Below are 24,815 nucleotides of genomic sequence, written 5' to 3'. Positions count from 1 at the left end.
TCAGAAGTCTATAATCTCTATTGTCATAATTCAACTCAGCAGAGGATTCTGATGTTCATGGGTCCATCTTTGTGTCTTTCCAGGTTGTTTGTCAGCTCAAAACTATCCAATGTTTATCAGTCTTGTGAGATTAAAACTCTACTACAGTTTAGTTTCTGACAAACGATTTGTGACCTACAGCATTTACGGGTTTATCACACATTCAGAAGATATATTACATACCATTAAACTAAACATATTTAATTATAGCTACTAACATTGAAAAGCATGTTTTTTTTTCTGCTCACAATAAAGCTGCTGAATACACACACAAAAAATACATATCTTTAGTCACAGAAGGTTATATTGTTGCATGAAAAACACGTATAAAAAAGATGAGAATTAGGACATTTGTAGTCTGATTCATTTCCGCGAATCGGTTCTTGTTTTCTGAGGACCAGTTTAAAAAAAAACGATTCAGTGGTTCTTTTACGTCACGGCGTAATTACGAAATCGCGTGTTCCCTGATATCCCGATGTTGCTGCATAGTAAATAAAACTTCCCCACAGTCAGATCTTCGGTTCACTCCTAATGCTTTGTTGGAAAAAGACGGCTCCCCGTTCAATGTTTCGAGTTTTTGATTCGAGAACCGCTTTTAGCACACATAATCACTAAGATTCATGGACTAATCATTCAGGCTTTTTATACAGTCTATGTTCAGGTCGCTTTTGCGAACCAGTTCAAACGATTCATTTAAAAAGATCCGACCCCAAAGAGCGATTCCCGTGAACCTGTGTGTAAAATACAAATCTGATGGCAGAGCAAACATACATTATTTAAGTATCCCCGCTGATCCCTTTAATGTACTGTATCTACAGGAATCCTGCATGCTGTCTATGTTTGTAATACAGTCCTTCATGGTTCCTGGAGAAGTTTTCTTGTGAGTAGCACAGATATCAAGCGGTCTCTGCTGCCCTCATGTGGCCATGAAGGAAAACACCACACTTCATATTATAAAAATAATCACTTTTCAGACACAATACATTCAGACACAAATAAGTCATGTAATGAAGGCAGATTTAAACTGAATTGTTGAAATGTGATCTCCATTGTTTGCTGTTTATTTAATTTTTCCTAATGTTTCCTAATGTAAAAATATTTATATTTTAATGAAAAGCCTATGATATACTCCTTGGTTCCCAGTGTGACAATTTACCCCATAAGCTATTGCTATTGGGGCATGTTAGGTCAGTGTGTGTTCATAACCTGGTGAAGCGCTGAAATATGACATGGATGTGACAGGATCTGTGAGATAAACAGAATGCACTTTTCAAATACCATTTGAATACAGAAAATGTATTAAATTCAATATTTATTTGTTTTACTATTTATATTTCGATAAAAAAAGAATAATAATAGGCTGTTTGGTTCCCTGTGTGACAACAACCCATTAGCTATTACTATAACTTTTGGGGCATGTTGTCACAAAAGGTAAAGCAAAATCAAATGTCTTTGAAATATAACTTGGACTTGTTATATATGGACAGTATATATATATATATATATATATATATATATATATATATATATATATATATATATATATATATATATATATATATATATATATATATAAAGCACAAATTGAGCTCATTCATGTGTCAACACAAAAAAAAAATTTGATGCATGTAACACGGAATAATATTTCTGTGTTGAAATAAAACAAAGGTGATTGGAGTAAGTTTTACAAAAAAAATTTATATCATTTTTTTTCTTAAAAATATCATGTTTAATTCAGTGTTTTTGTCTTTCTTTTTTTTTGCAAAATGTAATACCAATTTCTAAGTGAACCCTCCTCAGTGTAGTTTGAGAGTATGTCCTTGTTTATCCTCTGTGGGAATTTGCAAACAAATGAGATCCGTGCAGGTGTAGACTTACATCTCCCCGACCAATCACAGTAGAGATCTGAAGTCTATATATAGCTGCTCCCAAACCCCCTCACATACCTGCCGCAGGTAAAACAACAGACCGCATCTCGCAAGCACGCTCAAAGCCACTTCTAAACCGCACCATGTCATTCATGAGCCCTTCCAGGAGTTTCTCCAGCTCAAGTCTGTCTGGTAGCTTGGGGTCAAGGGGTGGTTTGTTCGGGTCCATTTCCCCAGCCACTATAGGGAATCTGGCAAACACACTGCGTCCCACTGTGCAGATCAACAGCAGCACTTTTCCCCCAGCTGATGATAAAGAGACCATGAAGGGTCTGAATGACCGTCTGGCGGGGTATCTGTCAAAAGTGCGACTCCTGGAGGACTCCAACATTGAACTGGAGAAGCAAATCAAAGAGGCTCTGATGAGGAAAGGAGCTGAGAGTGACAGAGACTGGAGCGCCTATGAGAAGATCATTAATGATCTGAGAAACCAGGTGAGCAAATAAATACTCGTGCATTATTTTTATCATAACGCACACTACCAAATGTTTGGACACATCTGCTAATTCTTTACTATGACTATTTTCCTAATTTTACAATGATAGTTCATGGTGAAGTAACACAAATGAAAGTTTGGGAATTATGTAGTTGCTAAATATGTTTTTCTATTTGTTTCAATCCTTTCAATTCCAGCTCTGTAGCTTCTTTAAATGCACGAGATGCAGGTCTACATCTATGTTGGACCTTTTTGATGCTTTTTCTTCACTATCTGCTCCACCTCCCCAAAAATGACTGAAATTTAATTTTAGTTGTAATTTTTAATGGTTGTGTATGTGGTTTAAGCTTCAAGAACAACTTAATGATAACATGTTGCAACCATTTAATAAAAATATGGAAATAAATCATTCATTGAATTATTCACTGATTCAATAATAATAAAAACAAATTATAATAAAAATATGCACTTTGCAGGAGTGATCTCGACAAAAGCAGCAAAAGAAAAACCAGCAAATAGAAACCAGCAATAAAACAATTGAAGTGCAATTAAGAAACAATGATTGTTAAATGGAAGAAATATTATTAATAAAAATGCTTTTATTAAACTGAAAAGAAAACTGGGTGCATTAAAAATGCCAAGGGGAACACTTTTTTTTTTTTAAGTAAAGGAACCAAAGCCTCAAACACAAATCATTTACCTTTTTTTGTTATTGTTTAGATTTTTTTAAATGGTCTTTTAAGAGTTATAACAATTTTAAAGGAACACAATGAAATACTATGCAGTATGCATTTTATTAAATTATTTTGTGATGCATGATTTATTTTCCTCTGTTGGTTATCGGCATTAAGTTTTATGACAATTGTACAAGTAAAAAAAAATAACAAACAAATAAAAATATATGCTGTTGGCTTCAATGCTTTAATCCATAAATGCAAGAGAATGATGTGAGTGTGCTTGCATACCAACCCCTCAGCTCCAGGAAATGACCATGGACAATGCCAGACTCTTCTTACAGATAGACAATGCGAGGCTGGCTGCTGACGATTTCAAAGTCAAGTGAGTTTTTTGGTTATTTGTTCCTTGATGAAATGTTGAAAGCTCTCGAATTAAGAACATTTCTCTTATAATATGTAGTATAATGAGATAATAATACTAAGCTGTCACCGAGCTGCAGCACAGTTTGCTGTAGATATGACACACGTCCTGTGGTCTCTGATGTAAATAAGCTCTCACTGCATCGCTCCGGCAGGTTTGAGTCGGAGCAGGCCATGCGGCAAGGGGTGGAGCAGGATCTGGCAGGACTCCGTAAGATGCTGGACGACACTTACATGGGCCGCATGCAGCTGGAGGGCCAGATCGAGTCTATGAGAGAAGAGCTGGTGTTCCTGAAGAAGAGCCACGAGGAGGTACATGCCACTCAACACTGATTAAACAGCAACACCTCAAACCTACAGAGACAGACTCATTGTTGGAGCACAAACAGCCTTTAAGTCATAAGCAGCAGCAGTTAGTAGTTAACAGAGCACTACGAAAGCAAACATCAATGATGGAAGTCAAATTAATCTAATTAATTCTACTGTACAGCGCCATAGATATCCTAAATAACTGTGATATCAGCTTTAAGCAGATTTTGCGATTTAAATTTCATAGTAATTTTTATATATTATTTTCTTACATTAAAATAATGTGAAATAAAATTATTAAAATATTTTAATATTTTAATCATTGCATGAATGTTAATTTAATATGAATATAAATTTAATTAATATTAAACAAATTTAATTGTAAAATACTCAGACATTGTAAAATTACTTTTTAATGATTCATATTATTTTAACATTAATTAAGCTTAATATTCTAATTGATGTAATGAATATATTAAATAATGATATATAATATAATGAAATGTTATTATTAAGATAATAGAAAATAATAAATTAATATTAATTTAATAAAATCAATATTTTATTAATTTTAATACTAAAATAATTTTAAATAATATTAATGTTAGTTTAATTTAATTCTATTTTAATATTAAAATACCTGAATTTTTGAATAAATATATATTTAATTAACTTAGAATTTAAATCATTTTAATATTAATATTTAATAAAAATTAAAGTGCATTTACGTTATTAATATATATAATCAATGGCTTCAGTGGAGAGATTGTTGTGGTTTGTTCCAATAACAATTTTTTTGAAGCTCTACTTTATTTCTTTGTTTATTTTTAATTAAATGTTACATTTATTTTATTTTAAATGTGTGTGGGGGGGGGGGGTCAAAATACTTTCCAAACTATGAACTGCTAATAAAAAAAATAAATTAAAAAACAGATCTTCCCAACCGTTCTACCTGGTTTACAATGCTTTAGAGCAAGTGTTAAACAAACTTAGCTCTGTTGCCAGATCCTGCCTTTATAATCGATATATCTAAATTCATTAATCATTTTATTTCACAGGATGTTGCCAACCTGAAGAGTCATATCAGTGACTCTCAAGTCAATGTGCAAATGGAGTCTAAAAACAATGCAGACCTCAATGAGACCATTAATAACATCCGCACGCAGTACGAGCGAGCCGCGCAGAAGAGCCGCGAGGAAACTGAAGAGTGGTATAAAAACAAAGTCAGTCATATTTTACATTCATTTGTTGTCTCCTGCTCTTCCAAAATTGTTGCCACTTTCATATATATATATATATATATATATATAGTGCTTCTAAAATACATCAAAAACAGCTCTTATAATAATTTCATCTTCTAAGTAAAATTTCATCTTTCAACTTTTGTGAGTTGTGACCCTATTTTCTACCCCATGGGAAAGTGCATTTTAATAAAAATAAAAAAAACATTGTAGAATATTATAAGGCGCCACTTGTCCTCTCTATCTAGTTTGACAGCATCACAGCTGAGGTGACTCAGAACACAGAAGCTCTGCAGGCAGGAAAGACCGAGCTGAACGAGCTGCGCAGGACGAAACAAACTCTAGAAATTGACCTGCAGGCTCTGCACAATATGGTATGATACACAAATTACACAAATTATGCACTTGACAAATCTCTCAGTCAGCACTCTCACCTGGCAGACATGTGCATCAATTAAATCATTATGAAATGTGATTGCACTAAATGTTCAATACCTGTCTCTGTGCACCCATGTCATCTGAATTTACACATTATACCTGTGGTTTTTAAACCATGGGAAAACAGGAGCTGGTTTTATATGGTGGCTTGTCTAGATTTGTTAGGTTGTTGGTTTTTGTAAACATAATTTTTGAAGCACATTTCTGCAAAAAAATAATTGTTGAATGTCAAGAAGTTTGACACACCTACTCACTCCACAAAGTGAGTGTATATATATATATATATATATATATATATATATATATATATATATATATATATATATATATATATATGTGTGTGTGTATATTTATATGTATATGTATATGTATATGTATGTGTATGTATATGTATATGTACTATATGCATATGTATATATACATATATATACATATATATATATATATACATATATATATATATATATATATATATATATATATATATATATATATATATAAAATGTATTATATCATATTTTTATTGCATTATTTTTGTTTCTTTCGCTTCCACAAATTGTCTTTAATATATTGTGAATCTTTTTCAATATTTTCAAAGCAAACTTATTGTGGAACAAAAATAATGAAATTAAACAATATAATACAAATAATATAATGTAATACATTTAGAATAAAGAATAAAAAATATATTGTTGTCAATTTCAAGCGTTTTACACAGAGGCCTATATTTAAAAAGTTATTAAGATCATGAGAAACAAAAATGTCATTTTTGTTTATTCTGCTTGGTGTTTTGCAGATTCGATCCCTCGAAGATTCGCTGCGTGAAACAGAGGCACGTTACGCTCATGAAGTCAATGGGTACAACTCTGGATTGGTGCAGCTGGAGGGAGAGCTGGGACAGGTGCGAGCGCAGGTGGAGCGTCAGGCGGCCGAGTATGATGCCCTGCTGAACATCAAGTCCAAACTGGAGGCAGAGATTGCCACCTATCATTGCCTCCTGGAGGGTGTTGTTGACGACGAGGGGGACAAAAATAGGTAAGATGAAGGAGAGAGAGGAAGAGCTTGTGAACAGTGCTCACAAAATGGATATTCAAGCTCAATTCCAGAATCATCCTTGATACCTAATCGCCTCAAGTCCTTAATGAGCTGAATCAGGTTTCTTTTTCTTTCTTTTAGACTGAAGGCTAATCCCATAAATTCCCTTGTAAAGATTCAAATTAGGACTGGGTAATAGATCAAAGATTCACAATGTATTCAACACAATTTTGCTAGTCATATAAAATAAAAAAAAATAAAAAATATATGCATTTTCAGTTTTGACATTATGTTGAAAAAATACCATCTAAGCTGATTAGTTCGAGTCATTTCATGTATCCAATCAGGTTTTAAAGGAATAGTTCACCCAAAAAAGAAAATTTACTGAAAATGAACTCCCTCTCAGGCCATCCAAGATGTAGATGAGTTTGTTTCTTTGTCAGAACAGATTTGGAGAGATGTAGCATTCCACCACTTGCTCACCAGTGGATCATCTGCAGTGAATGGGTGCCGTCAGAATGAGAGTCCAAACAGCTGATAAAAGCATCACAGTAATCCACAAGTAACCCTCACAACTCAAGTCTATAAATTAATGTCTTGTAAAGTGAAAAACTGAACGTTTGTTAGAAACAAATCCAATGCATTTTAACTTTAAACTGGTGCTTCTGGACAAAACACAAGTCCTTAATCCATAATAAAGCCTCCTGCAGTAAAAAACATTTGTTTAGAACTGTTATAGGCTGTTTTCACTGCAGAGGAACCACTGGTGAGTAAGTGATGCTACATTTCTATTCCGATGAAGACACAAAGTCATCTACATCGTGGATGGCCTGAGGGTGTGTAAAGTTTAAGCAAGTTTTCAGTTTCAAGCAACTACTCCTTTAATAAAATGATTCAAATCACTGATTTGAGGATTTGTTTCTAAAATTGGAAATCTATCCACCTTTTTTTAACATTGAGTTAAATACTGCTGTTTGTTCAAATGTTTTAGTTCAGTTCAGAACAAACACAAAAAAGTAACTTTGTGCGTGTTTGTTGCAACATCATGTTGTTCCAAACCTGTATTCACTTCTTTCTTCAGCGAAAAAAAAAAGATAAGTAAATAAAAATAAATAAAAATATATTTTGCTAAAATATTGGTAACCAAACATATTCAGTTCCCACCGACTTCCATTATAATTTTTGTTCATATAATATCTTCATGTTTCATAGAACAAATAAATCCATACAGGTTTAGAATGTTAATGACAGAATTCAAATTTTTGGTGGACTATCTCTTTGATCTTGAAATCTCTTTGGTCACTGATTGTAACGTGCACATTACACAGCATTGCTGTTTCCGGCATTTTCCTTTGTGAGCTGCCCATGCAAATCTAGCGTGCACAGAGCTCATCTTTCCATGGTGAAGTCACTCTGTAGTAACAAACACATGGCACAAACTCTTTCTCTACAGGCTTTTGAGAAACATTTCCCAGCATTCATCTGTCCTTTAAAACAGACACCACTTAAAAGCAATGAGGGGGACATTTCCCCCCTTATATTTGCAGAAAAGTGATCACTCAGTGTGGGTTTTTCAGTGAATCATTCATAACTTCGATCCACCCCCAGTCTTGAACATTTAGTTGCATCTTTTCCCATCAAGCACCTCCTTTTGTGCCATTCTCTCATATTCTCTCTTCCCTTCACAGAGAGGAATTTTCTTTAGAGCAGGCGTTGTATGCAGGTGAGTGCCCTGACGTGTAGATTTTAGGCATCGTCAGTATGTGTTAACAAAGATGCTTGCCTAACCCACAACAAGCTTGTCTTCATACTAATCATCACTCACTGCTCTACTGTCTAACAAAGACAAGTAAACATTGCTGCCCGAATACACTCACATCACTCACGCTGTTTGTTTCTAACTGCTAACCTCATGCAAATATGTTTGAAGGAAATCATATTATAATCTGTAAAAGAAACAAAAGGGTCATTCTACAAAACAGGTGCTATTTTAGTGCCTTTTTTAAGCTGCCTTTGGCTCTATTAGCATGTATAGTAAAATGAATTAGAAATATCAGCATTAAATTCTCAAAGAAGGACTTTCGTGAGCTTATATTGTCAAATTAAACTGTAAAACTTCACCCTGTTATTGTTCTGAAGACATAATTATATCTTGTCATGTTCTAAATGTCAATGAATATATTATAATTTTGCTTGAAATGGAGCAAAATCTTTTACAAAAAAAGTTCCCTTACAAAATTACCTTCTCAAAATGCAACAGGTATCTGATTCATAGAATGGCCCAAGTAATGTTTACTAGTGCAGACATCCCACCCTGTCCAAACCCGTTTCCAGGAAATAGCCCTGGAGAACAAAAACCTGTTTGTTCATTCATTACTATTCGTGAAACGAAAGTGAGAGTGATCCAGTGTAGTCTCAAAATAACTGGATATCCAAATGCAAGAAGTCAGGAGAGGCATTAACAATACCAGGAAAACGCATTGTAATAACAGGTAAAAACAATAACAAATTATGTAAAAAATGTATTATAATACCAAGTAAATTTGTGTCTTGGCTGAACAGCTGTTATGGGTTAGAATTCTCAGGTGACAGGGAGTCTCTATTATTATGCGGGAGACTCCCGGACATTCCTGGAAAGGTGGGACATCTGTAAATGTCTTAATGAATTACCAAAGACTGACTCTAACCTCCAGCTTTCTGTCTCCAGCTCCTCCGCCTTCCGTCGGACTTAAGAAAGCCATCGTCATCACGCAAGAAATAGTGGACAGAAAAGGGGTCTCTCAGAGTGAACTTGAGCAAAATCCTACTGATCACAACAACCACGTTTTTGGGGAGGAAGAGGAGTTGGCAGAACCACTGGTGTTAGCTTTGGAGTTAGCAATGGAAAAGGTGAAAGACGAACAAGAGGAGTTTGGAGAACAACTGGAGTTAGCGATGGAAAAGGCAAAAGATGAGCAAGAGGAGTTTGGAGAACAACTGGAGTTAGCGATGGAAAAGGCAAAAGATGAGCAAGAGGAGTTTGGAGAACAACTGGAGTTAGCAATGGAAAAGGTGAAAGACAAGCAAGAGGAGTTTGGAGAACAACTGGAGTTACAGTTGGAGTTAGCGATGGAAAAGGCAAAAGATGAGCAAGAGGAGTGGGGAGAACAACTGGAGTTAGCGATGGAAAAGGCAAAAGACGAACAAGAGGAGTTTGGAGAACAACTGGAGTTAGCAATGGAAAAGGTGAAAGACAAGCAAGAGGAGTTTGGAGAACAACTGGAGTTACAGTTGGAGTTAGCGATGGAAAAGGCAAAAGATGAGCAAGAGGAGTGGGGAGAACAACTGGAGTTAGCGATGGAAAAGGCAAAAGATGAGCAAGAGGAGTTTGGAGAACAACTGGAGTTAGCAATGGAAAAGGTGAAAGACAAGCAAGAGGAGTTTGGAGAACAACTGGAGTTACAGTTGGAGTTAGCGATGGAAAAGGCAAAAGATGAGCAAGAGGAGTGGGGAGAACAACTGGAGTTAGAGTTGGAGTTAGCGATGGAAAAGGCAAAAGATGAGCAAGAGGAGTTTGGAGAACAACTGGAGTTAGCGATGGAAAAGGCAAAAGACGAGCAAGAAGAGTTTGGAGAACAACTGGAGTTAGTGATGGAAAAGGCAAAAGACGAGCAAGAGGAGTTTGGAGAACAACTGGAGTTAGTGATGGAAAAGGCAAAAGATGAGCAAGAGGAGTTTGGAGAACAACTGGAGTTAGCGATGGAAAAGGCAAAAGATGAGCAAGAGGAGTTTGGAGAACAACTGGAGTTAGCGATGGAAAAGGCAAAAGACGAGCAAGAGGAGTGGGGAGAACAACTGGAGTTAGAGTTGGAGTTAGCGATGGAAAAGGCAAAAGATGAGCAAGAGGAGTTTGGAGAACAACTGGAGTTAGCGATGGAAAAGGCAAAAGACGAGCAAGAAGAGTTTGGAGAACAACTGGAGTTAGTGATGGAAAAGGCAAAAGACGAGCAAGAGGAGTTTGGAGAACAACTGGAGTTAGTGATGGAAAAGGCAAAAGATGAGCAAGAGGAGTTTGGAGAACAACTGGAGTTAGCGATGGAAAAGGCAAAAGATGAGCAAGAGGAGTGGGGAGAACAACTGGAGTTAGAGTTGGAGTTAGCGATGGAAAAGGCAAAAGATGAGCAAGAGGAGTTTGGAGAACAACTGGAGTTAGCGATGGAAAAGGCAAAAGACGAGCAAGAGGATTGGGGAGAACAACTGGAGTTAGCGATGGAAAAGGCAAAAGACGAGCAAGAGGAGTTTGGAGAACAACTGGAGTTAGCAATGGAAAAGGCAAAAGACGAACAAGAGGAGTTTGGAGAACAACTGGAGTTAGCGATGGAAAAGGCAAAAGATGAGCAAGAGGAGTGGGGAGAACAACTGGAGTTAGAGTTGGAGTTAGCGATGGAAAAGGCAAAAGATGAGCAAGAGGAGTTTGGAGAACAACTGGAGTTAGCGATGGAAAAGGCAAAAGACGAGCAAGAGGAGTTTGGAGAACAACTGGAGTTAGCGATGGAAAAGGCAAAAGACGAGCAAGAGGATTGGGGAGAACAACTGGAGTTAGCGATGGAAAAGGCAAAAGACGAGCAAGAGGAGTGGGGAGAACAACTGGAGTTAGCGATGGAAAAGGCAAAAGACGAGCAAGAGGATTGGGGAGAACAACTGGAGTTAGCGATGGAAAAGGCAAAAGACGAGCAAGAGGAGTGGGGAGAACAACTGGAGTTAGAGTTGGAGTTAGCGATGGAAAAGGCAAAAGATGAGCAAGAGGAGTTTGGAGAACAACTGGAGTTAGCGATGGAAAAGGCAAAAGACGAACAAGAGGAGTTTGGAGAACAACTGGAGTTAGCGATGGAAAAGGCAAAAGATGAGCAAGAGGAGTGGGGAGAACAACTGGAGTTAGAGTTGGAGTTAGCGATGGAAAAGGCAAAAGATGAGCAAGAGGAGTTTGGAGAACAACTGGAGTTAGCGATGGAAAAGGCAAAAGACGAGCAAGAGGATTGGGGAGAACAACTGGAGTTAGCGATGGAAAAGGCAAAAGACGAGCAAGAGGAGTGGGGAGAACAACTGGAGTTAGAGTTGGAGTTAGCGATGGAAAAGGCAAAAGATGAGCAAGAGGAGTTTGGAGAACAACTGGAGTTAGCGATGGAAAAGGCAAAAGACGAGCAAGAGGAGTTTGGAGAACAACTGGAGTTAGCAATGGAAAAGTGGAAAGATGAGCAAGAGGAGTGGGGAGAACAACTGGAGTTAGCGATGGAAAAGTGGAAAGATGAGCAAGAGGAGTGGGGAGAACAACTGGGGCTAGAGATGGAAAAGCTTATAGAAGAGCGAGAGGAGTTAGAAGAAGAAGAGTTTATGAAGACAGGGGTGCTCCCTAGGAGTGCCCATAAAATCTGGCCACCCCAGTGGCCACCCCTACATTAATTTTGCCATGGGTATTATTAATTTAAATGCATAACGTAAAATCATAATAGTTCACAAAATGAAAGAAAACTAAATGCAGCCCGAAAAAAGATTGTAGATTGGCACCACCAGAGTAGCTGTGTCACTCCAAAGCTCATGAAAATCACATACCAGTTATATACCATGTTAATCGTGTGTTTATTAGCTTCATGTTCTTCTGTAGCTAATGCTAATCAAAATTTGTAAATCAGTGTAAAAAATGAAATTATGAAATTATGATTCTGTCTGAAGAAATATAAAGTAAAGTGTAAAAATATAAATTTTGCTCCCAAGTATGAGCACTTTTGGATTGTAAACCCTTATTGAAGCTGTGAAGACAAATTAACCGCAGCAGACTCGACTGAATATGAATGGGTGTTATTATTCTATTCAAAATACCATACATTACCAAATTATTATTTTGCATAATTAAAAGAATTAAGAAACCAAAGTAAATAAGTATAACAAATATTTTACATTACAAGAAGGGTCTCAAGATATGAAGGAGAACGAGTGACATTGTATTGCTACGTCTCATCCTAATCTTACAGCATTATTGGTTCTTCATCTCTGTATTTCTTTCCTTCTTATAGCTCAGTTTTTCTTTGTGATGACCATGACTTTTTATTAATCTACTGTACCACAATAAAACGTGTATGAGCTTTATCTCCTGGCTAGCGTTGTTATTTTAGAATGTAAATGACCAATCAGAAGTTTGGGTTCCGTAAGAACTTTTGTTTTTGAAGCAAGACATTTATAATATTACAAAAGATTGCCATTTCTCAAAGAATGCTAAAAAAAATGGATCACGATTTCCACAAGAATATGAATCAGCACAGGCATTTTCGACATTGATAATAATCAGAGGTTTCTTGAGCAGCAGATTCAATTGATTTCTGAAAGATCTTGTGACACTGAAGACCGTATCAATGATGCTGAAAATTCAGCTTTAAATTACATTTTAAAATATATGTGGAGGTCTTTTTATTTTATGCCAAAAATCATTAGGACAGTAAAGATCATGTTCCATGAAGATATTTTGTAAATTTCTTACTGGTGATATATTAAAACTTAATTTTTTATTAGTAATATGCAATGCATTCGTACAACTTTAAAGTTGATTTTCTCAATATTTAGATTTTTTTTTTTTTGCACCCTTAGATTCCAGATAGCTGTATCTTAACAAACCTTACATCAATGGAAAGCTTATTTATTTAGCTTTCAGATGATGTATAAATCTCAATTTAGGAAAAAAAGACTCTTTTCACTGGTTTTGTGGTATAAGAGTCGTATATTAAAACTAAAAGTTACTTTGAATTGTAATGAGATTTCACTATATTTGGGTAAAAAAAAAAAAAATACAACCTTGGTGAGAATAAGAGACTTCAAAAGCATCAAAATAACCCTACCGACCCCAAACCTTTGCATGCACCCCCAATAACAACCACAGAATCTCTTCTATAGAAGATGGGTTTATTCATGACCGATCCAGGATGTCCAATATTGATGCATTTGGCGCAAACAGAAGGCAAGAGGAAAGGGAAAATACTGCATGTCTAATGTCGATAAAACACTGTCAGACAACAGCTATGCAATGAAACACAAGAGCGTATCAAAATTCCGACATACAAATAACATTTATCCTATTAATGCAAAGCAAGGAATATATTTGTCTCCCTGTTGAGGTGCAATTTACAGGTGGAGGATCAATATCACTGGCCAGAGGTGTATGATGGAGTCCACAGATGCTGGTCTCGTGATTGCACATCATGTCCTTAACGGGAGAAGGTCTTGCCCCTGGACAGATCATGTGAGGGTTAAATTCATATTCAATAGATCAATGCACAGTGGAATAAATATAGCTATATACGCAATACTGCAAGTGTGTACTATTACATAGGATTATGTGTAGTGCTGACAGGTAGCAGGTTTGTTTTTTTAGTTAAAGGCACACTGACATTCACGAGAAGTCATTCTTCAGAGCTCAGAGTAGGTATATTTCAAAAGGTTTCTACATTACTGATAAAAATCAATTTCTAATCTACCAGAAAAATGGCCTTTGATTCCAGAGAAGATGTACCTGCAGTATTTGGCCATGTTTCAGTTTAAACAAGCTCAAACAACAACCAGCTGAAGTATCTTTGAAAAGTACATGGTAATCTGCTTTGATATGATCGGTGTATGGCGCAACGACCTCAACGTAATTAATGAAGATTCAAACACACAGTCACAAATTAATCTTTTGCAAGCACATGCCACTGGTGTTAAATTCAAACCAGAGATATGCACCAACATCAGCACAAATCAACCACCTCTGCTGAAAAAAAGCCTGTGAGAAAAATACTTTACTTTGTGCGGTTTCATATAACGTGTGAAACACTAGTGATTGTGAAACAGCACTTACGACATAGTTTTCATCTCTTTCTTCTCAGCGTCCGGGCGAGCTCGGTTGAGTACCTTGAGGAAGTCCGAGGTCTTGGCCCTCATGCGAGTGTGGATGTAAGCCTAAAACCAGAGAAAACACATCTATCTTCATTCCCACGAATATAGCTGTTTTCTTCACGCTGACAATTGTGTTTCATCTGGCCAAACAAAGGGCAGAATGGTTGAATGACAAGAATGCAAACCAAGCTCTCGTTCGACCCTTCATAAACACAATCAGGTGTTTCTGAGGAGGGTCTCTCACCTTGGAGCACTTTATGTGGTAGTGCAGATAGTCCCGGAAGGTGTGGATGAGGTTGATGGTGTTGTCTCTGGTGTTGGCGTTGGTGTGTCGAGGAAACAGCACTGTTGGGAAAGGAATTCAGTTTTTTTATTTGAAATAAAATGAGAAATTCACTGTAATTGTGACACGTTGGGTAACATTTACATAAAGATTTTTTACGATTTTTCAAAGAAGTCTCTTATGCTCATCAAGAGTTTAATAAAAATAAAGAAAAAAACTGTAATATTGTGAAATATTATTTTAATTTAAAATAATGGTTTTCCGTTTTAATATACTTATTTTTGTGATGCAAAGCTGTATATTTAGCATCTCTACTCCAGTCTCACTCCAGTGTCACATGATCCTACAGAAATCATTCTAATATGCTGATTTATTATCATTGTTGGAAACCGTTTGGGCTGGCTAATATTTTTTGTTTTGTAAATAATTCAGGATTATTTGACTAATAAAACGTTTAAAAGTACAGAATTTACTGAAATCTAAATATTTTCAAACAACGTCTTTACCAACACTTTACCATTACCATGTATCAGTTCAAGACATCCTTGCTTAATAAAAGTATGAATTTATCTAAAAAAAAAAAATAAAAAAAAAGTTTATAAATAAATAATTAATCTGCATATTATAATGATTTCTGAAGGGTCATGTGGCACTGAAGACTGGAGTAATGATGCTGAAAATTCAGCTTTGATCACAGGACTAAATTATATTTGAAAGTATATTTAACAGTATCACAGGGCTCAATGCTCATTTTTCTTTTCAGGAGCACCTTCTGATCAATGATCAAAAATTCTAAATAAATTTAGCCTTCCCATTACTAGGTGACATTTGACTCAAATAGATTTACAGGGGCTTTTTTTTTTGTAACAGCATTTTTCTAACTTTATTAAAAGTATGTCATCTTTTATGTCAGATTCAAAAGGGTTTAGATTCATTAAAACAATAGAATAAGAACAAGAAGAATAAGTTACCAATCAAATTAAATCAGTAATAACAAAATTAATTGGTACTACAGAGGTGGCACAGAACAACAAAAAAGGTGCAGTTAAATTCATAAATTCATGTTGAGATTAATACTTTTAAATATTAAACTTTAAATATAGAAATATTAAATGATTTAAATAACTGAAATTATATTTTTTTTAAAAAATAGAAAAAACTGCCAGTAGGTGCTGCTACTTTTCTCTACAATACAGTAGGAAGTGAAATGAAATGAAATGTGGAGGATGTTAACCGACAAGATGATTGACAACAGTCAATATGGACACTCTACTGAATGAAGCCCCGCCTTCTGAATAAAAGAGCCAATCACTAATCAGTAAAGTCAGTTATATTTTAAATGATCAGCCGGGTTGGGTCCGAATCTATTACCTCGGGTCCCGGGTCGGTTTAACATCCTTCCCCATTCTGATGCTCGCTTTGAACTTCAGCAAGTCATCTTCACCACATCTAGACGCCTAATTGCATCGAGTTGCCTGGTTGATTAGCAATTTGTTTTACCAAGCAATTGAAAAGGTGTACCTAATAAAGTGGCCGGTGAGTGTGTGTATATATAATTATTATTATTACTACAACAAAATCTAATTTTAAGTTTTTAGTTAACTAAAAAGTGTTTTGTAAATATATTGTGTATATAAAATTCTGTCAGTGCACTAGGACAAAATACACTTGCATTAAAAACAGTGTCTATGAACAGGTTTTAATATCTTATTCAATGCTGCTTCTGAAGTAAATTTAATCCTGTTTCAAGAATTGTTAAATATCTCAAAAGGAAAACCAGGCGAAAAGACTGATTCAGAACTTATTTAGTGATTTTGTTGCAGGGTAGTTGCCGTTTATAGAGGGATAATATATAAATACGCAAAATTTAAACCAGAATGGATGCCTGAAGGTATACACTGAAGGTATAATATGAATAATAATATAAAAAAATATCTCATTTGAATTTTATTATCTAAATGCATTATTCTGAGAATAAAATAATCTTTATCAAGAGGTTTACATTCAAAGATTAGTATTTTCAGTTACTTCTGTTCTGCATTTCTTGCTGCAGGGTACCAGAGTTAAATGAAGAGACAAAGCAGAACTAAAGAAGCGCTAAATATTGCATGTCTCTCTAGATACTTCCTGGTTGTATGAGAATCTCAAGTGGAGTAGAGCTGGTAAATGTTTTTGGCTTTGATAAAAGGGTGTGGTGCTTTTTCTATTCATTAAGAGGTTTGTGTAACCACCATGAAGAGAAGACGGGTGCTTGCTCTCTTGATCCGAATGCAAATGCACCGTGCACCTATCACACATAATCAGTGCTAAAGCAGTGCTTTGTTCTGGCCTCATAAATGTCCAAATTAATGTACACGGCATCAAGAGTCTATACTTAACTAGCAGCTGAGGTTGATAAAGGTGTTCAACCAGGGTCTGATATGAACACTTGCCAAGAGCCATATGTGTATGTGACCTCAAGATACAAACCAAAAGTGATGTAGCCGATGTTGTCTCCCACTGTGGCGTCAGTGTCCTTCAGCTCCAGAGGAGGTTCTCTGTGACTGAACAGCACCTGAGGAGCCGTGTGACTGGCCCTCCGGCCCTCCTTAAACTCCTGAACACAGAGGAACACAGGCATCATCATGATGACGGTCAAAACACCACTGTTAACAAACATGATGGTGGTGGTTTACACTGCTGACATCATTATGTGCAAGTAATCTGGAAAGCATTTTATTCACTGTATTATAAAACAGCTATAAATTCCAGAAAAGATTGATTGCATAAAAATATTTTAAAATTGAAAACGACGGAAGTCCATATCCTCCACTGAATAAAAAAAAGGTATGTGCAACATTTTTTTTTTCCTCAGAATTGCAAAATATAAAACTCAGAATTCCAACTTGAGTTTATATCTTGCAATTTTGATATCTCACAATTCCATTTTTTTTTGTTTCTGCCACAGAATAACAATAAACAAGGACATTGCGACTTTTTTCGCACAATTATGAAAAAAAAAGAGAATTAAGAGAAAACTAAATCTGAATTGTGAGAAAAAAACTCAAAATACTGACATAAAACATCAATTACCTTTTTTTTCATTCCATGTTGGAAACCACAGAAAATGGTTACTATTACCGTATTTTTCAGACTATAAGTCGCACCTGAGTATAGGTCGCATCAGTCCAAAAATACGTCATGATGAGGAAAAAACATAAGTCGCACTGGACTACAAGTCGCATTTATTTAGAACCAAGACAAAACATTACAGTCTAGCCACGAGAGACGGTAATGTTTTCTCTTGGTTCATTTCTCTCTGTTCATGTCAAATTAATTTTGATAAATAAGTCGCACCTGACTATAATTCACAGGACCAGCCAAACTATGAAAAAAAGTGCAACTTAAAGTCCGGAAAATACGGTAATTGCATTAATATTGAACAATATTACTGTTTTTACTGTATTTTTATCAAATAAATGCAGCATATTCACTGAGAAAATAATATTGAATGAAAATCTTTTTCAGTTAAAATATTAGTAGTTGAACGGATTGTAGGTGATCTGTATGAATTAGGCCACAGTTCGGCATGCATGTGATCCGCGGATTAATTGTAAAATTTAAGTATAATAGAGTGAAAGTTTATCACTCAAAGTGATTTCAAACCATACCAGGCAGAGACGGTCTATGAAAACAAGTCTGAATATCTTATTCAATTTATCTTCTTTCAAGAATCTTTAGACATTTTTTATACATCAGCAAAAAACACCTAATTATTCAATATGTATATAGTAGCCCTTAAAAATTTTTTTAACTATTACAAAGGTCTTAATGTCATTGCATTAGATGCAAACTTTGATAGAAATTAGTGCTTGCTTATATATTTATTTAAAATAAATACCCTTTGCACTGATATTTTTAAATAATGTAAACATATTTGCGCATTTTCAATTGCGGCTTATTCGTCCAAACACTTTTTGGGGCTACAGTACATACAGAGATATAAAATGACTTAAACGTGAAAAGCATACAGCTCTAACAATGAGCTCATAAGTTTTGAGGTCAGTCAGCTTTTAATTCTGTAAACTGAGAAATGACAGCACTGCTTGACGTGTGGTGGTTTAAACTTGACACATGACACCAAATGACTGGATTGCAAAACACCCAGATGGCATGTGTTTCAACATTTTAAGCATACAAAAACAACTGCAAAGTAGGTCAAAACAGAACCTGAAAATGGGATAAACTGAGCGAACCTGCATGAACACTTTCCCGATGATGACGTCGTCGTCATCCTTGAACACCGTGCTGAACACAACAGTTACTCTGTCTTTCTTAGCCTCGATATACCTGAAACCAATGAGAGAAAGACACAAACACAGGTGAGGTGAGAACAGCCGCAAAACTGATTTTTTTTAAATCTGAGCACTTTATTAAATGCTTGTAAAAAAAAAAAAAAAAAAAAAAAAAAGAATATATTTTTTAATAGAAAAAAAATGTTTTTTTTTAGTATTTCTGTTTTGTTTTCCCAATACCATTTAATCTAATCTAATGAACTGAATTCACTAGAAACAATTCACATGATAACTTGTTTTCAGATAACATACGTTTTCCTGAATTAATCAGTATCAATTATTTTTTAATAAATTGTTAAATTTAAGCTTAAAATATTTTACCACATAAAAACCACCATAAAAATCTTTTTTTTTTTGGTTAGATTTTATCACCCATTCTGCTGTTTTCAAACTGTTTATATATATAATGTGTAAACATTTAAATATTAACTGGCTAATCATATTGTTAATTATATTGATATTTATATTGAAACTATTTTAAATCATTTGACACAAAATATTGCATAAACATACATTTTCCTTATTGCCTTGAATTTGCACATTGTTAATAATATGTTTTGTCAGGTTAAATCCAAGAGGAATGTCATTGAAAGGAAACTATTTAACTAATTTTTGCTAAAAAAAAATTAAAAAATAATAATAATTAATACAAAATCAAAAAATAAAAATAAAAGATTAACTGATTCTCTAAATTAGTTGCAACTCTACTGTCCTGAAGCTTTAAACATAGTAGAAGTACTTACATAGACTCGTCATCCCTGTAATGAACAACAGCCCTTTTTTCTCCCTCACGACCTTCTTCCTGGAACTTAAAGTACTTCTCAAAGACGGAAGCGAAGCAGTTTCTCTTGAGGATGCCTGCCTGGTGTATCATCTCCTCTTTGTTGGGTGGAAGAGCCTCCAGGTCAAAGAGCAGTGAAATATTGTACCCTTCAGAGAGCAACAACAACAGACAGTCAGACCAAAACTCTTACAGTAAAAATAACGAAAAATAACGAATGAAAACTGCAACCATTTGGCTTACCGTCTTCTGGTGCCACGAGGACATTTCCATAAATACGCTTCAGCAACTGAAACACAACAAACACAAATCTCTTTCATTTGTTTTATTAATAAAAGACACTCACTGGAAGTAAATTCATTACGCATCATTACAAATACTTTGCAATCATGAAGAAAAAATGATGCATCTTAATAATTTCATCATCACAACGCAATGCATGCTTCTTAATCATAATTTACATATACAACAGCTTGATTCATTCCCAGCATTTAACACATGATTTGAGCGTCCTGCATTTTGTGTTTTGTCACCTATTTTAGCCCAAATGTAATAGAACAGAGATAGGATTTAACAAATAAATCAACTTCCAAAAAAAAAAAAAAAATGCATTTGAATTAATTTTTGTCTGAGAGATTGTCTTTGTGTGCAAACAGGTAGTTAAAGGCCGTTTCTGCTGGTTTTCCTCTGATTTGCATTTATTTGATTTACATCAGCGGTCCTGAATGAGGCTGGAACCCACTTTGAATATTTATATGCACTGGCAGAGAAAAGGCCACCCATCAACCTCAGCTCCATGAACCCTCAAGACCCATGAAAATCATTCATTCATTCATTCATTTTCTCAATGCACTGATTCAAAATCCTGACAAAGCAACTATATCCATCCTGAAATGTGCCTGCAAATAACGCAATTCAAAATTTAGAGCAACAACTGATCGCTAAATAAACTGAACACTGGCTAAGTTTACTAAACAAGGAACCGAGGTTTCTTTATTTAAAACATGTGACTTCCTCTATGCAAAGCGAGTCAGAGACACTTCCTGTTTCACAAAGAAACCACATGTCCTTTAGACCCTTACATGGTGATTAAATGTGATCACCCTGTCTGGACTGAATCATGCAAAACAAAAAACAAAAATCACAAGATGATCAGTATGAAAGAATGACCCAAAATAATGTGTGAAATAAAAATTCCTTTCTGCATAAGTGTCCACAGGAAACCTGAACTCTATTTTCCAAACAGATGAGAATTACAATTATAAATATATAGCACAGACCAAAAGTTTGGACACACCTTCTCATTCAAAGAGTTTTCTTTATGTTCATGACTATGAAAATTGTAGAGTCACACTGAAGGAATCAAGGGCTATTTGAGCAAGAAGGAGAGTGATGGGGTGCTGCGCCAGATGACCTGGCCTCCACAGTCACCGGACCTGAACCCAATCCAGATGGTTTAGGGTGAGATGGACCGCAGACAGAAGGCAAAAGGCCAACAAGTGCTAAGCATCTCTCGGGGAACTCCTTCAAGACTGTTGAAGACCATTTCAGGTGACTACCTCTTGAAGCTCATCAAGAGAAAGCCAAGAGTGTGCAAAGCAGTAATCAAAGCAAAAGGTGGCTACTTTGAAGAACCTACAATATGACATATTTCAGTTGTTTCACACTTTTTTGTTATGTATATAATTCCATATATAATTCCACATGTGTTAATTCATAGTTTTGATGCCTTCAGTGTGAATCTACAATTTTCATAGTCATGAAAATAAAGAAAACTCTTTGAATGAGAAGGTGTGTCCAAACTTTGGTCTGTACTGTATGTATATATTGACTCCAATCTTTTCAATGGTATAGTGTATAATGTTACAAAAGCTTTTTATTTCAAATAAATACTGATCTTTGGATCTTTCTATTAATCAAAGAATCATGAAAAATATTTTTTAAATATTAATAATAATAAATGTTTCTTAAGCAGCACATCTGCATATTAAAATGATTTCTGAAGGATCATGTGATAAAGGATCAATGATGCTGAAAATACAGCTTCTATCACAAGAATAAATTACATTTTAAGATGCATTCAAACAGAAAGCAGTTATTTTAAATAGTAAAAATATTTCACAATATTACAGCTTTTGCTGTATTTTGGATCAAATAAATGCAGGTTTGGTGAGCAGAAGAGAATTCTTAAATCATTAAAAATCCTCATGTTCAAAAACTTTGGTTGTGTGTGTGTGTGTGTATATAAAATATTATTGTTATTAAATCAGTGCAGCATTGGGGAACATAAAAGACTTCTTTAGGAAAGACATTTTGTGAATCTTACCAAACCCCAAACGTTTGTATGGTGAAGTACATTTTGTATTGAGAGAGTCGATTTTAGGATCTCTCTTCTGATTTTATGGTCCCAGACATGTTTTTGCCAGGTTTTGTGATTGTTTCTCATACCTCATCGGCGCCGTGCTCCTGAAGCTCCTTGAAGAACTTGAGATTGATGCTGACCATCACCTTAGTTTTGTCTCCATTGGGGTTAGAGATGTGGTAAATCACACCATCAAAGTCTGCAGCAAAGGAATATCAAGACCCCATGTTATTCAATCTGCTTTTATCAGTGTAAAATAAACATTAGTTTTGTTGTAAGATCAGTTACAAGCATGCATAGTAATGTTTGGAGAACAGAAACACATTTTTCGACTTTACCTGCAAATGTAACCTCTACAGCTTCAGGCTTGTTCCTAAACAAAAATAAATAATAGTTTTATGAGCTAATATGGTCTGCTATGCAGAGTACTTTTTCCCATAAAACACAAAGAAGTGAAGGGATTATGGACAGTCAAGCAAAAGTGCTTTATTTTGCAATAATGACATTATTCCACTTCTACACGCCTACCTGCCTAATCAATAAATTGACAAGAAATACATATTGTTGAAATATATATATATATATATATATATATATATATATATATATATTATTAGAAATATTTGACCGGAATGCCGTGACTGACAAATCAGAATCGAGTATCACAGTAATAATGTAAACAATGACAGACCGTAATGACACAAATGTAAATATAAAAACTAAACTTTTCATTATTAAGTAGTTGAACTAAAAAAGTAAACGGGACACAAATCAGAATTTGTTTGTAATCAGTTGCAGCAGGCGCGTGGCCGTTCCAGCAGGAGAGCGAGCACGCGCAAAGTCACAAACTGGAGAATATAACGTTAAAGGGGGCAAAGTTATCAAGCAATCACACTTAAATCATGTTTTTCTTAATTGTATGGGGTGTTCCTATCGGACACACCCCATTCAGGATGATTCATTTCTCCAACACGGACACATCAACACATTATCCGACAGAACAGAGTCAATACAACATGAAAGCTCGTGATACCGTGTCATTTTATACACGCAAACAAACTCTGTCTCGTGTCAAAGCATCAGATGATCGATGTTTAATGTAGTTGTGTCTCAGACAGGAAGATCTTCGTCTCACCCGTTGCTAGCGCTGTCGAATTTCAGGGTGAGGGTCTCCTCTATGATCCGGTTGTTGATTTCCAACAAAATCATGGTGATTTAAATGAATGTCTAATGGCTGTGTGGAATTAAAATAGAAGCGATAATATTGGTTTTCTGAAATCCTGCTCCAGTCGTTTTGGTTTTCCTGCTTCTACACCTCTGGCCGCTTCCGCATTCACTCGAAAGACCCGCGGGCTGCCCGCGTCACTGCCTGACTGTTCGCGCGTAGCCTACTAATTATTTAAACTAAATACTTTAATGGAATTATGCTATTTACAATTTATTTACTGTAAGATCTTCAATTTCAAAATCTTTTTTTATATAATTATTTTTTTCTTCAAAGTTTCCCACGCCACCAAAGAATGACCAATGATTTCGCATATATGACGTTTCAGGAATTCGTCATTACTAAATAAGGAGTTTTACAAACATTGCACTTTCAACATAGGGCTTTCTACTCTTTAATCTGTCTTAATCTGAAATATTTCAGCACAGATGTTGATATTCTACATTCTAACATAAAAACAGCCTGTTTTGTGATCTCCATTACTTTTTTCCCCCTTTTTTTTTAGACATTATGCCCCTTTTTACAAGATGTGAGCGAAAAATTTTCAGGTGTCCCCAGCATGTGTCTGTGAAGCTTCATTTCAAAATACCCCACAGATCATTTATTATATTATTTTTCTGATACATTGCTTATAATTTCAGCAAAAAACAAAAAAAGAGGAGTTGGTGGATTTTTATCATTATGGGATGGTTGTGTACACACCAACAAACATTTGCATTCAAACTCATATAAAAGTAGATTTTGGACAATGGTTTTTTTTTTTATGAGGGTGCATATTGTTGTTGATATACGAATACTGTCCTGCATTGAAAATGTTAGTGAAAAAAATACTGCCAAAAAAAAAACTTTTTTGTCCTTTTGCTATAACATAGATTTTCTTCCTGTTCTTCCCATATTTTGTGCTTGCTTACCATATTTCAATATGGATGCTGAATTTATGTAACATTATTTTGTAATACAATCACTTTATATATCATCTTGCTTTGCTTTCCTTCTTATTCTTCTCGTAGAAAAGCGTTTCTTCCTGTCCTGAACACAGCAGAAAGGAGGCCAGATCAGATTCACACTGTTTTCAGTTTTAGAAAGGTGTCAATTTAACCTCATATGTGTCATTGTGCTAGTACTATACTCTACTATAGTATTTTCTGAAGCATGTTGGTAACCAAACAGTTTGGGTTCTCATTGACTTCCATGGATGAAAAATACAATGCAAGTCAATGTGAACGGAAACCGTTTGCCAACGTTCTTTAAACGATCTTCTTATGTGTTCTGCTAAAGAAAGAATGTCATACAGGTTTAGAAAGACATGAGTAATAATCATTTTAATTTTCTTTCCCTTCAACAGATTATCATTAAAAGTTATTATGGTTAATATAAAGATTATATTTTCTTAAACACCACATCAATG

General features: G+C 35.1%; 2 protein-coding genes across 41 annotated transcripts; one reads left to right on the top strand and one right to left on the bottom strand.

The window, feature by feature from the left end:
• Positions 1 to 1,999: 1,999 nt before the first annotated feature.
• On the top strand, positions 2,000 to 12,691 carry LOC113052962 (neurofilament medium polypeptide-like). 40 transcript variants are annotated; one of them, XM_026217484.1, is made up of 10 exons: positions 2,051 to 2,401; positions 3,380 to 3,462; positions 3,656 to 3,812; positions 4,868 to 5,032; positions 5,299 to 5,424; positions 6,285 to 6,523; positions 8,212 to 8,246; positions 9,231 to 9,640; positions 9,695 to 9,748; positions 9,815 to 12,687. In XM_026217484.1, the coding sequence occupies exons 1-10, from the start codon at positions 2,051 to 2,053 to the stop codon at positions 11,960 to 11,962; spliced, it is 3,768 nt and encodes a 1,255-aa protein (XP_026073269.1). In that variant the 3' UTR covers positions 11,963 to 12,687. The 40 variants fall into 40 exon arrangements, with proteins under 40 accessions (XP_026073250.1, XP_026073269.1, XP_026073285.1 ...); XM_026217500.1 differs by having other exon boundaries at positions 9,231 to 11,464; positions 11,693 to 12,691; XM_026217478.1 differs by having other exon boundaries at positions 9,231 to 11,134; positions 11,243 to 12,690.
• A 743-nt stretch (positions 12,692 to 13,434) lies between these two features.
• On the bottom strand, positions 13,435 to 23,547 carry LOC113052961 (actin-related protein 2/3 complex subunit 2-like). The gene is made up of 10 exons (XM_026217464.1): positions 23,318 to 23,547; positions 22,521 to 22,555; positions 22,269 to 22,381; positions 20,064 to 20,109; positions 19,783 to 19,969; positions 18,941 to 19,034; positions 17,175 to 17,301; positions 14,667 to 14,767; positions 14,385 to 14,485; positions 13,435 to 13,777 (listed from the first exon to the last, which is right to left on the bottom strand). Exons 1-10 carry the CDS (start codon positions 23,389 to 23,391, stop codon positions 13,756 to 13,758), a joined length of 900 nt encoding a protein of 299 aa, XP_026073249.1. The 5' UTR covers positions 23,392 to 23,547; the 3' UTR covers positions 13,435 to 13,755.
• Between the last annotated feature and the right edge of the window lie 1,268 nt (positions 23,548 to 24,815).

This window comes from Carassius auratus, chromosome 34, assembly GCF_003368295.1.
Source record: "Carassius auratus strain Wakin chromosome 34, ASM336829v1, whole genome shotgun sequence".
In the NCBI taxonomy this organism is placed as follows: domain Eukaryota; kingdom Metazoa; phylum Chordata; class Actinopteri; order Cypriniformes; family Cyprinidae; genus Carassius; species Carassius auratus.
Note: the sequence above shows the minus strand (reverse complement) of the source record. Positions and strands in the feature narration are given on the sequence as shown.

Coding starts and splice junctions, on each gene's coding strand:
- LOC113052962 (XM_026217465.1), top strand. CDS start 2,051: ATGTCATTCATGAGCCCTTCCAGGAGTTTCTCCAGCTCAAGTCTGTCT. Junction 3,813..4,867: donor TGAAGAAGAGCCACGAGGAG/GTACATGCCACT, acceptor TTTATTTCACAG/GATGTTGCCAACCTGAAGAG. Junction 8,247..9,230: donor AGAGCAGGCGTTGTATGCAG/GTGAGTGCCCTG, acceptor TTCTGTCTCCAG/CTCCTCCGCCTTCCGTCGGA.
- LOC113052961 (XM_026217464.1), bottom strand. CDS start 23,391: ATGATTTTGTTGGAAATCAACAACCGGATCATAGAGGAGACCCTCACC. Junction 20,110..22,268: donor AGGAGCACGGCGCCGATGAG/GTATGAGAAACA, acceptor GTTGTGTTTCAG/TTGCTGAAGCGTATTTATGG. Junction 17,302..18,940: donor TCGGGAAAGTGTTCATGCAG/GTTCGCTCAGTT, acceptor CTCTGTGTTCAG/GAGTTTAAGGAGGGCCGGAG.